This window comes from Anguilla anguilla, chromosome 9 (assembly GCF_013347855.1).
Source record: "Anguilla anguilla isolate fAngAng1 chromosome 9, fAngAng1.pri, whole genome shotgun sequence".
Classification (NCBI taxonomy): Eukaryota; Metazoa; Chordata; class Actinopteri; order Anguilliformes; family Anguillidae; genus Anguilla; species Anguilla anguilla.
Genome location: NC_049209.1, coordinates 53,131,262 through 53,146,340, shown reverse-complemented (window position 1 = coordinate 53,146,340; position 15,079 = coordinate 53,131,262). Strand labels below are relative to the sequence as shown.

The 15,079-nt window shown below is 48.7% G+C and overlaps 2 protein-coding genes across 5 annotated transcripts in view; both read right to left on the bottom strand.

Annotated features, from left to right (window-relative positions):
• Positions 1-402: 402 nt before the first annotated feature.
• On the bottom strand, positions 403-10,118 carry LOC118235555 (coiled-coil domain-containing protein 92-like). 4 transcript variants are annotated; one of them, XR_004766882.1, is made up of 5 exons: positions 9,217-10,118; positions 7,098-7,248; positions 5,820-5,867; positions 1,628-3,386; positions 403-1,537 (listed from the first exon to the last, which is right to left on the bottom strand). XR_004766882.1 is itself a non-coding variant. In XM_035433006.1 (4 exons), the coding sequence occupies exons 1-4, from the start codon at positions 9,286-9,288 to the stop codon at positions 2,722-2,724; spliced, it is 936 nt and encodes a 311-aa protein (XP_035288897.1). In that variant the 5' UTR covers positions 9,289-10,118; the 3' UTR covers positions 403-2,721. The 4 variants fall into 4 exon arrangements, 3 of the variants coding, with proteins under 3 accessions (XP_035288897.1, XP_035288899.1, XP_035288898.1); XM_035433006.1 differs by having other exon boundaries at positions 403-3,386; XM_035433008.1 differs by having other exon boundaries at positions 403-3,386; positions 9,237-10,118.
• A 3,868-nt stretch (positions 10,119-13,986) lies between these two features.
• Positions 13,987-15,079, bottom strand: part of LOC118235556 (TLC domain-containing protein 2-like) — a 15,479-nt gene continuing 14,386 nt past the window's right edge. Inside the window, exon 4 of the mRNA XM_035433009.1 lies at positions 13,987-14,415. Within this exon, the coding sequence (XP_035288900.1) occupies positions 14,044-14,415 (372 nt within the window). The 3' untranslated portion in view covers positions 13,987-14,043. The remainder of the gene's footprint in view (positions 14,416-15,079) is intronic.

Here is a 15,079-nt window from a genome sequence, read left to right as displayed (position 1 = left end):
ACCGTTCGGGGGAGGGGGTTGCCACGGCAACGAGGCCATGGCAGGCCGAGGGTTGCCACGAATACGAGGGCGAGACAGGGCGAGGTTTGGGCCGGAGGACCGAAGCGAACCCAGGCTGTGATCCCATAAACCCCGTTAAACAAAAAAACAACAACCATAAACCATAAAACAAAAATAGCAACTGGAACTGATGTGCACTGGTGCTATGTGGGAAAATTTACGATAGCTTAAAGATGTGTTTGCGTTACAAATCAAGATGGCCAAATCCCTCAGAAAGTGAAAGCCAGTCCTCGATTTATAGCACAGTTGCAGTTACAACTATATATAAAAACTGGCAAAATATAAACAAACAGATGCAGCAGTGAAAGTTATGTTGGCTGTGTTTATACACAAAAATTTTTAAATATAATACCTGAAATGTAAGCATTAAGTAATTAATATAAAACGAGGGCAATCCTGTCTTTCACCCACTGACGAAGTTGGTATTGTGACGGCTTGTCATTCAAAGTCAAGACTGAATTTTTTAATTAGGTGCTTCAGGTTTTATCACATTACCAAATAAATTAAGTACATTTAAGCAAAAATATACACTGTTTAAATTTAAGCCTCTCTGGCTCCCATAACCTGCCTCATACAGTTTTATACACACACACACACACACACACACACACACACACGCACACACACACACGCAGGCACACACACGCACACACACACCCCCACACACACACGCGCACACAAATTGTGGAAAAACATTTCATATATAATTTCATATAATATTTATCTGGTGATTAATCTGCCTTTAAATTATGCCACAACGTGACATCTATTATAGATACATGGCACTAGACTGGACACAGCAGGCTACAGGCTAACAGCAGTGTGTCACCAATCAGACTTTCTAAACTAATTAAGTGCAGTTCCCTCACCCGGCCACTGGATGGAGTGTGTTTCACTGCAGAAAAATGGACAGAGCCTTGGCTAACACTGTCTGCAGTTTAACAGTCTGCAGTCTAATGGCGTAGGTCAGTTCACGGTCTTTACTGCAAACACACTGCAAGAGCACTGTTACTCATACCTAAGTTTCCCTCTCTCTTCTTCCTCCTCTTTTCCCTCTCCTCCCTCCCTCCCCCTCTTCTTGTCCACCCCTCCTCCTCTCCTCTCAAAGACGGTGTGACCTCCTGCATGTCTCCAGTCAGGCTGCAGAGAGATTACTGCAGGTGAGCAGTCTCACAGACTCACCTGTCTCACCTGTGTGCAGTCGTACAACACACCTGTCCACCGGTCAGCGTCAGCACAGGCCCAACTGTCAGCACAGTCGCACGTCAATAAACAAACAACCAAATAAATAAATAAATAAATAAAAACTCTCCCCTGGTGGTGGCCAGGACAGGACATATGGAAAACCTTCTCTTTAAACTGTCAACATTACGACTGCCCGCTCAGTATGTCTCACAGCCACACCAAGTGCACTCCAGCTAACAGCAGCTAACTCCAGCTAACTGTGGCTAATTCCAGCTAAAGCCAGCTAACACAGCTAACTCCAGCTAAATGTGGCTAATTCCAGTTAACGCCACCTAACTCCAGCAAATTTCAGCTAGCGGCAGCTAACTCCAGCTAACACCACCTAACTCCAGCTAACTGTGGCTAATTCCAGCTAAAGCCAGCTAACACAGCTAACTCCAGCTAACTGTGGATAATTCCAGCTAAAGCCAGCTAACACAGCTAACTCCAGCTAACTGCGGATAATTCCAGCTAAAGCCAGCTAACACCACCTAACTCCAGCTAACGGCAGCTAACTCCAGCTAACAGCAGCTAAATCCAGCTAACAGCAGCCAGCTCCAGCAAACAACAGCTAACAGCAGCTAACTCCAGCTACAGTAGCTCTAGCAAACTACAGCTAACAGCAGCTAACTCCAGCAGACTCCAGCTAGCAGCAGCTAAGTCCAGCTAATGGCAATGTAACGCCAGCTAACAGCAGCTAACTGCAACAGTCCTCTGCACTATATGTGAGCAAGTGTGTGACTCTACAGGCCACACACTGGTACTGCAGGAGAGAAAGAGGCAGCACTTTACAGAGGAGAGATATACCTTTCTCAGTCAATCTGCTGTCTGTTTTCAACCTTACAGTAGCAGCAGCAGCTGTGTTTGGTACAGTGCAGTACAAAGAGGTCACATAAAATCATCCTCATTTAAAGGTGAGACAGAGAATAAAGAAAGATCGGTCTCCGCTTCAAACGGATCATCTTTCGATACATCACATATTATGTTCATGAGGAGCACAAAGACCACAGATCTAAAAGTGATTTAGGGTCAAAAAGTGGATTTTTTCCCGAACCTGGAGACCCCCCCCCCCTCCCCCCGCCGTGTCAGATCCACACCAGCCCTCACTCAGGATCCCAGCCACAAATTATCTCTTTCTTCACACGTCTTTTTTTACCTCTTTGTTTCTGTCTTTTGCAGAAAGCTCTTAAAAAGGAGGGGCAAAGGAGCGATTCAGGTCACCGCTCCTCACCACGTTGTCATGGTGATTAGCAGTGCAAAAATACATTTAAAAAAAAGTTCAAACTCATTATTAATTATCACTGGTTATATCCGTGACATGTGACATATCCATAGTTAGATGAGATTATACAGACTTTAACAGGACATTATGAATCATAATAGCAGTGAGGAGAATTAGAATGGTGAACGATAATGATGGTGGCCATGGCGATGAGATCACTCCGCCTCTGTTGCCGTGGCGACGCCCGCGGCGGGGGCGGGGTCGACGCGAGGCCCGCCCCCATCGGCAGGCCCCTCCCTCCCCCCCTCCGCCGCCACCACCAGGCCGCGCTGCGATCTGTGGGCGTGGCGGGGGCGGGGCCTGTGGCGACGGGGGTACAGGAAGAGGGCGGGGTCGGGCATGGGGGCGGGGTCTTCGGGGCCCGTGACCCTCTCCCGCGGGACGCACTCCCGGGCCCTCTCGGCCCGCACTGCCGCCGCCGGCCTGTGGGAGCGGCGTTTGGGCCGGGCGGCGGGGGGCGGGGCCGGGGGCGGGGTCGGGGGCGGTCTGTGCGCGCCCCGGGGGGCGGGGCTTCGCGGCGGCTCCTCCTCCTGCAGCTGCAGGCGCTGGCGGGCGGAGTACAGCTGGAAGGACAGCCGCGCGGCGGAGTCCGTCTGCCGCTGCAGCTCGCTGCTCAGCGCCGTCACGCGGTGGCTCCGCCTCTTCAGCTCGTCCAGGAAGCGCCGCTCCCTGTCCTTCAGCGCCGCCCGTAGCGCGCCCGCCAGCGCCCCCTTCTGGCTCAGCTCCCGCCGCAGATCTCCCAGAGTGCACTGCTGCTCCCTCAGCCGAGCCTCCGCCTGCTCACAGCGAGCCTTCAGCTGCTCCTCCTCTTCCTCCACCTCTGAGAAACACACACATACACACACACACAGATATACATGCACACACGCACACACACACACATACACACACACACAGATATACATGCACACACACACACACACACACACACACAATATACATGCACATACGCACACACACACACATACACACACACAGATATACATGCACATACGCACACACACACACACAGATACACACACGCATACACACACACACACACAGACACACACATAACACACGCACGCACGCACACACACACACACAGATATACATGCACATACGCACACACACACACACACAAACACACACACAGATATACATGCACATACGCACACACACACACATACACACACACACACAGATATACAGGCACATACGCACACACACACACAAACGCAGATACACACACACGCGCACACACACACACACACAGACACACACATAACACACGCACACACACACACACACACACAGATATACATGCACATACGCACACACACACAGATACACACACGCATACACACACATAACACACGCACGCAGACACACACACACACATGCAGGCTTTGTCAGGTTAATGTAATATGTTTAGGGTAAAATCATTACCCTGCCACGAATAAGACTCCCTCAGTAAGACTCCTATGTTCTCAAATGAACACAGTCTCCTATCCCCGATAATCACCCCTCCCTCACCTTACAAATCTGAAACTCATCAACCACAAAACCCAGATTTATACCAGAGATATAGTGATATAGGGAACTACATTCTAAAAAACCATAAAAGAGAAGAAAACAAAACTCTTATTGAAAAGGAAGACTATTAAAATAACAATTTAAGCAGCAAAACAATGAACTACCGGTACAAAATGAGGAAATCTGCAAAAAGAAAATCCTATAACAACCATTTGCTCTGAAATTGAACAAGAAAAAAAAAAATTAAAATCAACAATAAAGAACAATTAAAACCGTATAAGACAACAGAATTACTAAGAGCTGAAAGATCTAATAATAAAAAAATACAACCTAAAAAATGCTGAAACACAGTCACTCTGAGCTGCAGACGGCCTGACTTAAATTATTCAACCTGGCTCAGCAGACAGGCACTTCAGTTCACAAAAATGGAGACAAATTTGACCCCAACTACAACTACAAGGCATCTGCATGAACAGTAACCTGGGGAAGGTTTTCTGCAGTATCCTAAACGCCCAAACACAGAACAAGCACAATCCTGTTCAACCTGCTAATATTACAATTACAGTTAATAACTAAAATGTTTTCAATAGTTCTTCCCCCTTCTATCTGAATTTTTTGTAATATAATGCTTTGGCAATGTTTACTAGATGCCAATAAAGCATACTGAATTGAAAATTGAATTGAGAGAGAGGGAAAGAGTGAGAGGGAGAGAAAGGAAGATTCCAGTAAAGAAATATGGCCTCAGAATAATCGACCTTCATCTCTCTCTCTCTCTCTCTCTCTCTCTCTCACTCACTCACTCACTCACTCACTCACTCACTGCAGTGAAGACTGGGAGAAGCAGATAGAGGGATAAGACAGACGAGTGTGGGGGGGGGCAGGAGGTCTGGATGGGTAGAGCAGTGGAGGGGGGGTCACATAGTGAGTGTATGTGCATGACCCCCCCCTCCCCCCCCCCACCATAAACTGGCGAGAGCACAGCGTTGCTGGCTGTCCATCTCTCTCTTCTCAGACGGGCGGAGTCTGTCTCACTGGGGCTCTATGTGTTCAGATCTGGGTCAGTGACATCATCACAATTCTTTAAACTTAACCCTTTAGGTGCTGGAATAAAATGGGACAAACCTGCTATGGGTCCCATGGAATTTTCAGCAAAATGTGTTTCCAGCCAGACATTAAAAATGTATATGGAAGAACAATTTTGTTCTAAATATTTGGTGAACAGAAGACTTTTACTTTTAAGGAGGAAGGATGGATGGCGAAAGAGGAATATGTAGTAAGAGAGAAGGGGGGAGATAGAGAGGGACAGTGAGGGGGAGGGGGAGCAGGAGAGAGTGAAATAGAGAGGAAGGGGGACAGTGAGAGAGAAGCTGAGGGAGAGAGAGAGCAGAGAGATGGATGGATGGGGGGGCGGGGAGAGAGAGACACACAGGGCGAGGGAGAGAGAGAGGGCAGAGAGATGTACGGGGAGACATAGCTCAGGAGGTAAGAGCGGTTGTCTGGCAGTCAGAGGGTTGGCGGTTCGATCCCCGCCCTGGGCATGTCGAAGTGTCTCTGAGCAAGACACCTAACCCCCTAACTGCTCTGGTGAATGAGAGGCATCAGTTGTAAAGCGCTTTGGATAAAAGCGCTATATAAATGCAGTCCACTTACCATATATAAATGCAGTCCATTTACCATTTAGAGAGACGGACGGATGGAGGGGTAGTGTTCAGGCAGTTGTGGAGACGGACGTACTCACCTGCCTGGGTCCTTCCTGGGGGCTTCAGGTTCAGCTCACAGGTGAGCTCTGCAGGTAGGACAGGAGCAGAGTTTAGACACAGCTACACACTGCACTGCACTGCAGGGCATGCCACAGTACTGGCCCATTAAGGAATGACTGGCCTGGTATAGTAGATCACCTCATGGGCGCAGTCCACTGGCTAATTCAGCCCCAAGAGTGACCTAGACTCACACTAACTCAGCAGAGCGAGAGAGGAGGGGGAGAGAGAGGAGAGAGAGAGAGCGAGAGAGAGAGGGAGAGAGAGAGAGAGAGAGGGAGAGAGAGGGAGAGAGAGAGGGAGAGAGAGGGAGAGAGACCGAAACAGCCAGAATACCGAATTACACTGTAGGGAGAATAAAACGTCCTCGCTGCCTGGAAGGTATTGACCCGTGGAGATTATTCAGAGGTCTCCATTTCACTCCAAATAAGCCCCCCCCCCAACCCCCGCCCTGGGAAACAGCTGTGGCAGCACCACAGGGGAAAGCAGTTTCCAGTGCCAAAACACAGAACAGAGAGAGAGAGGGGGGAGAGGGAGAGAGAGGGGGAAGCAAGAGAGAAGAGAAATGAGAAAGGAGGGATGAAGGTTGTTTCAGAACGCCGAGTATCCTCCTGTCATCCTCTCTCTCTCTCTCTCTCTCTCTCTCTGTGGGCTCATTGAAACGTCTGCATCTCTGAATCTCACCCGGCAGAAACACAACCATTAACAGCTTCCGTCCTCTCAGCACAGTAAGACAGTTTCAGCTCTCAGTCTGCAGTGCTGCAAAACTTCCCACTGTTCACTGCATTAAGGATGAGCTTCAGACTGTATGTTCTCAATAAGAATAAGACTCACAGAGTACTTTGCATACTGAGTACCACCGACTCCTACTGAACTCACACACAATCATTCAGGTGACAGGAAGTGATGCAGGAATGGCAGGGTCAGGTGACAGGAAGTGGTGCGGGACTGGCAGGGTCAGGTGATGGGAAGCGATGCGGGACTGGCAGGGTCAGGTGACAAGAAGAGGTGCGGGACCAGCAGGGTCAGGTGACAGGAAGCAATGCGGGACTGGCAGGGTCAGGTGACAGGAAGTGGTGCGGGACTGGCAGGGTCAGGTGACAGGAAGCGATGCAGGACTGGCAGGGTCAGGTGACAGGAAGTGGTGCGGGACTGGCAGGATCAGATGACAGGAAGCGATGCGGAACTGGCAGGGTCAGGTGACAGGAAGTGGTACAGGACTGGCAGGGTCAGGTGACAGGAAGTGATGCGGGACTGACCGGCGCAGCGTCTCTGCAGGGAGAGGATCTCCAGGTGCAGGCCCCGGAGCAGGGTCAGGTGCTCCTGGCGCAGGAAGGCCATGTTCCGCTCCACGCTCTCCACCTGCCTCACCAGCGCATCGCCCGTCTCCATGGCAACCGCCTCCCCGCCCTGCCCGGGAGGGAGGGAGGCCATGACGCAGGTGTGTCAGCACGGGCACGCCCACAGGTGAGCTGCACAGGTGTCAATACCAAGGGGGCTGTGGGGAAGGGAGGGAGGTGGGGGGGTAAGACAATTTGAAATGCAATTTTCTCATCAAAAAAAATCCTCATAGAACATTATGAGCCATTTTGCAAATCAATTATTGATTTTCAGATAAATTCCTGGAATGGCAACCCCAACCCCCCCCCCCCCACCGCACACCCCCCACCCCCTCCCAGCCCCATAGCTGATGAGTTTACTTGTTCATTTCCCATTATGAATCTGTGCTCTCTGTAAAACCCCAGGGGGACCAGTTCAGCGGGAGGCACCATGCAAAGTTCAAAGTGAGCTGTCCGTGATTCTGAAGCAGGTAAGCGACCCAAAGCCTTTTTCCGTTTCATGGCACGGTCTAAATCTTCTGCTTTCAAGGTAACTGAAAACTATGTTTTTTTTTCTTTCTACGTGTTGCATTTGAATGCACAAACTGGATAGATAGGCCTGCATTCTATTCCACAGTTTGTTCCGTAAAAACTTTCATGTTTCTTTAATAATTGTTCAAAGCAGCTGTTTCCACGTATCAGATTTCTGCGATACGAAAGCAAAAAATCAATTGCACCCTCTTTGTTACAATCGATTGAAACTGGAGTCTTTGGATTTTTAAATATCAGGCACTTGAACGCAAAACAGGGCGCAGTCGACGGCATAAATGCATCACGGTGGAATCTTGAGTATGTTGCTGGGTGGAATGCAACCAGTGGGGTCATTGATTTTTGTATCTGAACATGCAAAGTGGAGTCCATCGCCACGAGACTCAATGACATTCCGCTCTCCAGATCACTAATGCGCGTGCCAGCAGAATTCATGTGACGTCGGACAGGTTGCTCGTCACTTTCCGCTACTTGATTGGTGATAGCCTACAGCACTTTCAGTCCAGCCTGGTTGTACTTGTGAACACTTGCATTAAAACTAGCGCAAAAACCTCGAACCAGTCTTGTGCAAGTGCCGTTAAGCGGTTAGAACCAAGGCAAGCATCCACTTCGAACGGACCAGTGGGTTTGAGTCATCCGTCACTGCTGGGAACGCGACGCGTCGGCGCTTGAGAGATTGTGCGCGAGGGAAGGCTGTCGAGCACACGGGGGGCGTGCAGCACCTCTGGGAAACCTGACCTTTGGGCTCAGAGCGGTGTTAAATGCCACGAGACGAGCCAAACACGTCACGGGTCAACATTAGTGAGGAAGTGCACGTTGGCCGATCACCAAGTGTCGTTCACGCAGAGTTTACCGACCACACTTCTCGTGCGCGCTTTAGCCTTTAACCCTCTGATGTCGGCAGCCTACTGGAATATAGATGACGTAGGGCGTACGATCAGACAGCCCACCCACGACTGGCCTTATATAGGCTAATTGCCACTGCTCTGTACATTACTCTATCACATCGCTTCTGATGTCATCTGAATGCTTTTTCACAGACGTGTCATCACACACAATAGGCTACATGCTATACATCCAATTATGACATTTGATTTAGCACATGACGAGCCCGGCCAACTTCTAATAAGTAGCATATTGTAAGAATGGACGACGGTGAGGGAAGAGTTTTGAATACTGTAGGCAAGTTCAAACACAATATTCTCAGGCAAGAAACAACTGGCCTGCAATAGTCAAATGTGGATGTGGAGCTTAAGCACATACGAACCACAGGTAAGATAGACTTAAAAGTCAAGTTTTCGGAATGTAGCCTATAGCATGGACATGACAACATGATTACGGACATGAGTTATGATGTAGGCTAGTTAACGTCAAAACAAATGATTTCCCCGTTAGGCAGGGAATGTGCTACCTTAGTTTCTACCAAACAATTGCAGTTAGCGGTTTCTGGCATGGTATGGTGTAGTTAGTCGTTTTACCAAAACTGTACTGTATATTAAATAAAACATACGTTTGTTTGCATGTCCTTACCTTCACGGCAAGAAGAATCGAATCCTAAAGTCGTCGAGTTATTCTGCTTCATCAACTTCAATCCAAAATCTTAGTGTTTTCAGAACATTTTCAGATTCCCGCAAACACAGAAAATGGCTAAAGCAGGTCGTTTTAGGAGGGGGTAAACGGCTCTTCATCTAATAGCTCAAATAAAATTAAGATGCACGAAGATCTATGATTGAGCTACGCAGATAAACACTGCATCGAAGAACTGACGGAGGTTGCGGTGCATTTCATTTTGTCATAAGTCTCTTAAATCTGTTAATGTCCATAGCGAATGCAGCCGAAGCCACGCAGCCGCGATGCCCAGGATGTCGGCGAAAATTCATTTCGCATCCGCATTGCACGTTAATAGGGAAATAAAAACGCGCATCAGCCCAACGCCAGTAAAAAAGCGAAGCGGCATCTGCGAAGGTAACATCATTCACCCGTCTGCTCGGCGGACGAAGGATGTGGTAGGCGTATGATAAACAATAGCTCGTGACCGGAACAGGCGCGTGAGCGCACCACGAGCGGGAACGCCGATTGGCAGAAGCGGCCTCTTCCCAGTGCCGCCGCAAATCTGCCTGCCCGAATCAATACGCGGGGCAGGAAAGGCTGACGAGTTTATCTTCTCCCCACCGCTGGATGTCGTTTGCGCCATAAAGGAGGCGGAAGAGATATGGGACCGTAAAAACGGTGATTCGTGACCGATGGCAGTAAACAAATATTTATATCTGGAGACCTTCGGTGAAAACAGCCAGTTTCTTGTCATTCTGGACATGAAGTAACGCTTATATTGACTAGTAGCGGCAATAAATCAGATTACAGAGAACCATTACACGAAAATTGATCCATCCATCAGATTGTATTCTGATATACAACTCCTTACAACGGACGCGTCTCAGCCTACATAAAAAAACTTAAAATAGGCTAATATATCGCATATGAACTGAAGGCATAGTGCTTTCACAGCGGCATTAGTGTTGAAATAACGTTCAACATATAAACTATAACATATAAACTATAAAAATATAACATTTTTTATTACCTCTCTCTACTTTACTTATGAGGTAGGCTTGGTCATAGACTAAACATTTAATTGGCAGCTAACATTTAGGCTACACGGTACAATTTCCAGCGTTAATTCAACACTCCACCAGTGGTAATTAAACTCTTAACAGACAACCTTCTGTCCCACTTTGGAATGTGGGACCCAAATGTTATATATTAAGTGTCTAATTAACCCTGGACATTTTACTACGTGCGAACCTGCTGTAGACTTACTGTTACTGGACAAATATACGTTGGTTTGATTTGAACTTTGATTTGAGTGTTGCTGTAGAATAGGCAAGGAGCATCTTAATTTATGCAGGAGCACCAAACTCAAGGATAGCATCGGCTACGTTTAGTGTGAGAATTTCATTATCTGTAACTTTCAGAACCTTGCAAAAGGATATGAGCAGCCCTTCGTTTTTGCGACACATCGCCCCCTGACGGAAAAAAGACAACTTTTTTTTTTTTTTTTTTTTAAATCATCGGGCTTGCTGTCAGTGCGAAGCAGACTATACTTTGGGGTACAATACTCAAAATAAGTCCAACGCGTGTTACCTTGGTTAATTTTTTTATTTTGTTAAATACATTCTTTTGTCGTACAAATATTTGCTAGTAGTTATAGTCTCATTAATTAAAAAACGCGATTCATCACAACACGATGAAAAATAGTTACCAATCTAGCCACAATTTACACAAGTCTGTATGACGCACAAAACGAGTGTACAATTCAATTACGTCAAAAAACAGCAACATTCTATACGTTGCATAATTTACTCTGGTTCGTTAAATTATCAAATTACCTCTTCAAAATGAGGTAACCACAATTTAGGCAAAATCTCGTAACCCCCCCCCCCCGTCCTTTTAAGCCGACATGTCCAGATACACACACACACACACACACACACACACACACACCCACACACACAACACACACACCCACCCACACACAACACACACACACAACACACAACACACAACACACACACACACACACACACACACACACACACAACACACAACACACACACACACACACACACAACACACACACACACACATTTTTAACGGTTTAAACAGTCAGGCAAGTACGCGGCCACTCCGGAAGATAATAAATGAATGGATCAGTTCAAAGTTATGACTCCAGTCACGAGGCCAGTAATTTCACTTCAGCACATTTTCAATTACCCTCAGCTTATCAAAACTCCAAATTATATGCCTTGCCCGCCTTCATAGATAAGAGATTAGGTGGCTGAAAACACAGTATACATTGTTGACAGCATGTATTAATTTGTTCAGTGCGACAACACACACACACACACACACATGTACCCTTAACAGTACCACTTCCAAAACGCGATCAGTGCCTTCAAAAGATGGTGATGTCACCAGCGCGGTGATGTCATAGTTCAAGGAGCCGGCAACGGTGCGATCACATAAATGTAAACTAGCCCTTTCTACAGCCGAAACAGGAGCACGCTGTAGCTCTGATCACTAATCTACCACAAATCAACGCCTATTTCGCCACTCCCCAACACATGTACAAGTATCCAACCGAACCAACAGTACTCACATAACCTAATGTGCGACTTTTTTTTTTTCATACAGTTTTTTCTTTAAGGCTGATTATTACAATAAGACGCGACACTCAAAACAGTCATAACTTCAGTACAAATAAATTACATGTGCACAAAATGTAGAAAAGGTATCAAGCTGACAGAGAAAACTGTTCCCAGAGAGCAAGTTTAGCCCATGTCTTTAAACACAGGGGCAGTTTGTTCCTGAATAGTGCGGCCTGGTCATTGGCTAACAGGAGGTCACAAAGTGGACCAATCAATGGTGTCTACGGAGCCTTCACTCAGTGTCATACTAACACGCCATTGGCTAAAATAACACAGTTGGCTTTGGACACCACTGCTCAGTTCCGCTAAACTGAATCATCAGAGTGACAGAGAGGAGGGGTGGGTGTGGTCAGAGGCCTAGTGTAACTTTTGACCCCACCCTTCCAGTAACCTTGGCTATAACATAACCTTGGCCTCGTTGCTATAACAACGAGGGAGAGGTGAAGTGCCTCTGAAGGACAGCCTTTGTGCTTCACGGTGGTAAACAGCAGCAGCTGCAGAGTGTACAACGGTGTGAAAGTGCGCAGTGACCAGATCTGCCTGCGACCAGCCACGCCCACCAGCCACGCCCCCCGGGTGCCATCCCCAATCCTGCTCTCGCTTTCGGCCCAGAGAGAACAGGGGGACACCAGGAGGACACAGAGAGGACAGGGGGACACCAAGAGGACACAGAGAGGAGAGGGGGACAGCAGGAGGATACAGAGAGGACAGGGGGACACCAAGAGGACACAGAGAGGACAGGGGACACCAGGAGGACACATTTCATGAGGGTTGGAAATCATTCTGCTGCCATTATTCGAGCAGAGAACATTGAGCACAAGACTACTCAACCCTACAGAACTACTTAACCCTGTAAGAATACTCAACCCTACAGAACTACTTAACCCTGTAAGAATACTCAACCCTACAGAACTACTTAACCCTGCGGGACTACTCAACTGTTCAGGACCACTCAACCCTACAGAACTACTCAACCCTGCAGGACCACTCAACCCTACAGAACTACTCAACCCTACAGGACTACTCAACCCTACAGAACTACTCAACCCTGCGGGACTACTCAACCCTGCAGGGTCATAGCACCTGCAGAGATACTCTGCTAGGAGGCCTGGGGGGGTGGGGGAATGGGGATCTGAGCTGCAGGCTCTCCAGATTAAGCAGATATATTTGCCCTGATGGAGTCTCCATTGATCCTGCTTCATCCTGCTGGCCCAGCAGCCCTAGTGCAGGCTCTGGGGAAACGCTGCTGGCTACACGTCAGCACCCATCACAGGGTTATGAGGTAGCAGACATGGGCAGGGGTCTGAGGGTTTAGGTACACTAGCGGCAGCAGCACTGACAAGTGTTTAACTGCACTCTCAGTGAGACACATATTCAGCTTTCAAGGGTCCCTACGCTACTTATCTACTGTACAGACCTGTGTTCAGGATCAGGAGCAAAAACAAGACGAGAACAAATTTTAAAAAAAAGAAACAAACAAACAAAAGAAAATCAACAAAAAAGGGTGTTTGACACTAGTTTTACTGCAAATGTCCAGCAGGTGGCAACACTGCTCTTCACATGAGGTTGGTTGGTTGAGTAGATTGGCTTAAAAAATCCAGTTTTGTGTTTCTTTCCAAAAATAATTAAAAATGTACATGTACAAAAATAAAAATAAAAGCAGCATCGTTGTCTGGGTTGCATTGGTTCGTTTAAACCACGTACTTCATTAGCATGTTCATACTGACAGTTTGTAAAGATGAGCCGGTAAACTTGTGTGTTCGTCGACGGGGGGGGGGGGGGGGGGGGGGGGGGGGGCTTGGGGGCAGACCTGGGGAGGGGGGCGGAGTTAGGGGGCAGACCTGGGGAGGGGGGCGGAGTTAGGGGGCAGAGCTGGGGAGGGGGATGGAGTTAGGGGGCAGAGCTGGGGAGGGGGACGGAGTTAGGGGGCAGAGCTGGGGAGGGGGATGGAGTTAGGGGGCAGAGCTGGGGAGGGGGATGGGGTTTGGGGTCAGAGCTGGGAAGGGGGGCGGAGTTTGATGGAGGGTGGGTGGGCGGAGTTTGGGGGGACAGAGCTGAGGATGGGGGGGCGGGGTTTTGGGGGGCATAGCTGGGCATGGGGGGGCGGGGTTTGGGGCAGGGGGCGGAGCCTCCTATTTCTCCTTCCTGCCGTCGCGTCCGGTCTGCAGGAAGTCGCTGCGCAGCAGGCGGCAGAAGAGCACGATGTTCATGGCGGTCATGATCGCCATGCCGACGCTGCCCAGCGTGTAGGCCAGCAGGGGCACGTGTTCGCGGTTCAGCACCAGCCAGCGGGTCATCCAGGCCAGCGTGCTGATGCGGAACACCACGTACGTGCCCAGGTTGACCATGCTGTTCACCCGGTAGGGCGTGGTCTTGGCCCCGCCCGCCATGCGCAGCATCTGCCGCAGGTGCAGGAAGACGGAGTTCAGCTCCACCAGCAGCGCCACCGCCGCGAAGCCCAGGTATCGCCGCGACAACGCCGAGAGCCCGAAGCAGCTGATCACCTGGGGGGGGGGGGGGGGAGAGAGGGAGCAGATAGTCAGGACCATGGCTTAAAGCTGAATGTCTCACACACACACACACACACACACACACACACACACACAATGCACACCTCGCTGTGCTCTTTTTAAACATTTTCAAATAGACACTCATCACAGTTTCCCGAAGAGACACAAGCATAACATAACTGATGAAAGTCATGTGCATTTCAGTCAAATTACAGAATCCTTAAACTCCACTGGCCTGTCTGTATAAATGATCAGACACAGAGGAAAGAGACACATTAAAACATTTTCAGCACAATTAAAACAAGACTGAAAGAAGGGATCTCTGAGTTGCTTTAAAAACCATAAGAACAAACATCACCCCTGCAGCATGGAGAAAAAACATATATAAACACAAACACACTGCAGCATACGACTGTCTGCAGCCAAAGGCTTTCTGAAACTTGTCCTGCGAAGCACACAAGCACATCTGCAACGTTTGGGGAAGCCACAAGGGGGCGCTCCAGGTGAATCTAGCTCTCAGCTGGCCCGACTGGCAGGGCCTGCTTGCCCGGCTCATAACCCAACACCGTGCATTTTCCGCCAAACAGATGCTTCTTTGATGAGTCAGGGCAGCAGCGGCCAAAAAAGGCTTTTTTCAGGAAAACGCCCAGGAGCAAAG

Coding starts and splice junctions, on each gene's coding strand:
- LOC118235555 (XM_035433006.1), bottom strand. CDS start 9,288: ATGAAGCAGAATAACTCGACGACTTTAGGATTCGATTCTTCTTGCCGT. Junction 5,868..7,097: donor CCTGCAGAGACGCTGCGCCG/GTCAGTCCCGCA, acceptor TCCTACCTGCAG/AGCTCACCTGTGAGCTGAAC. Junction 3,387..5,819: donor CCCAGGAAGGACCCAGGCAG/GTGAGTACGTCC, acceptor TGTGTTTCTCAG/AGGTGGAGGAAGAGGAGGAG.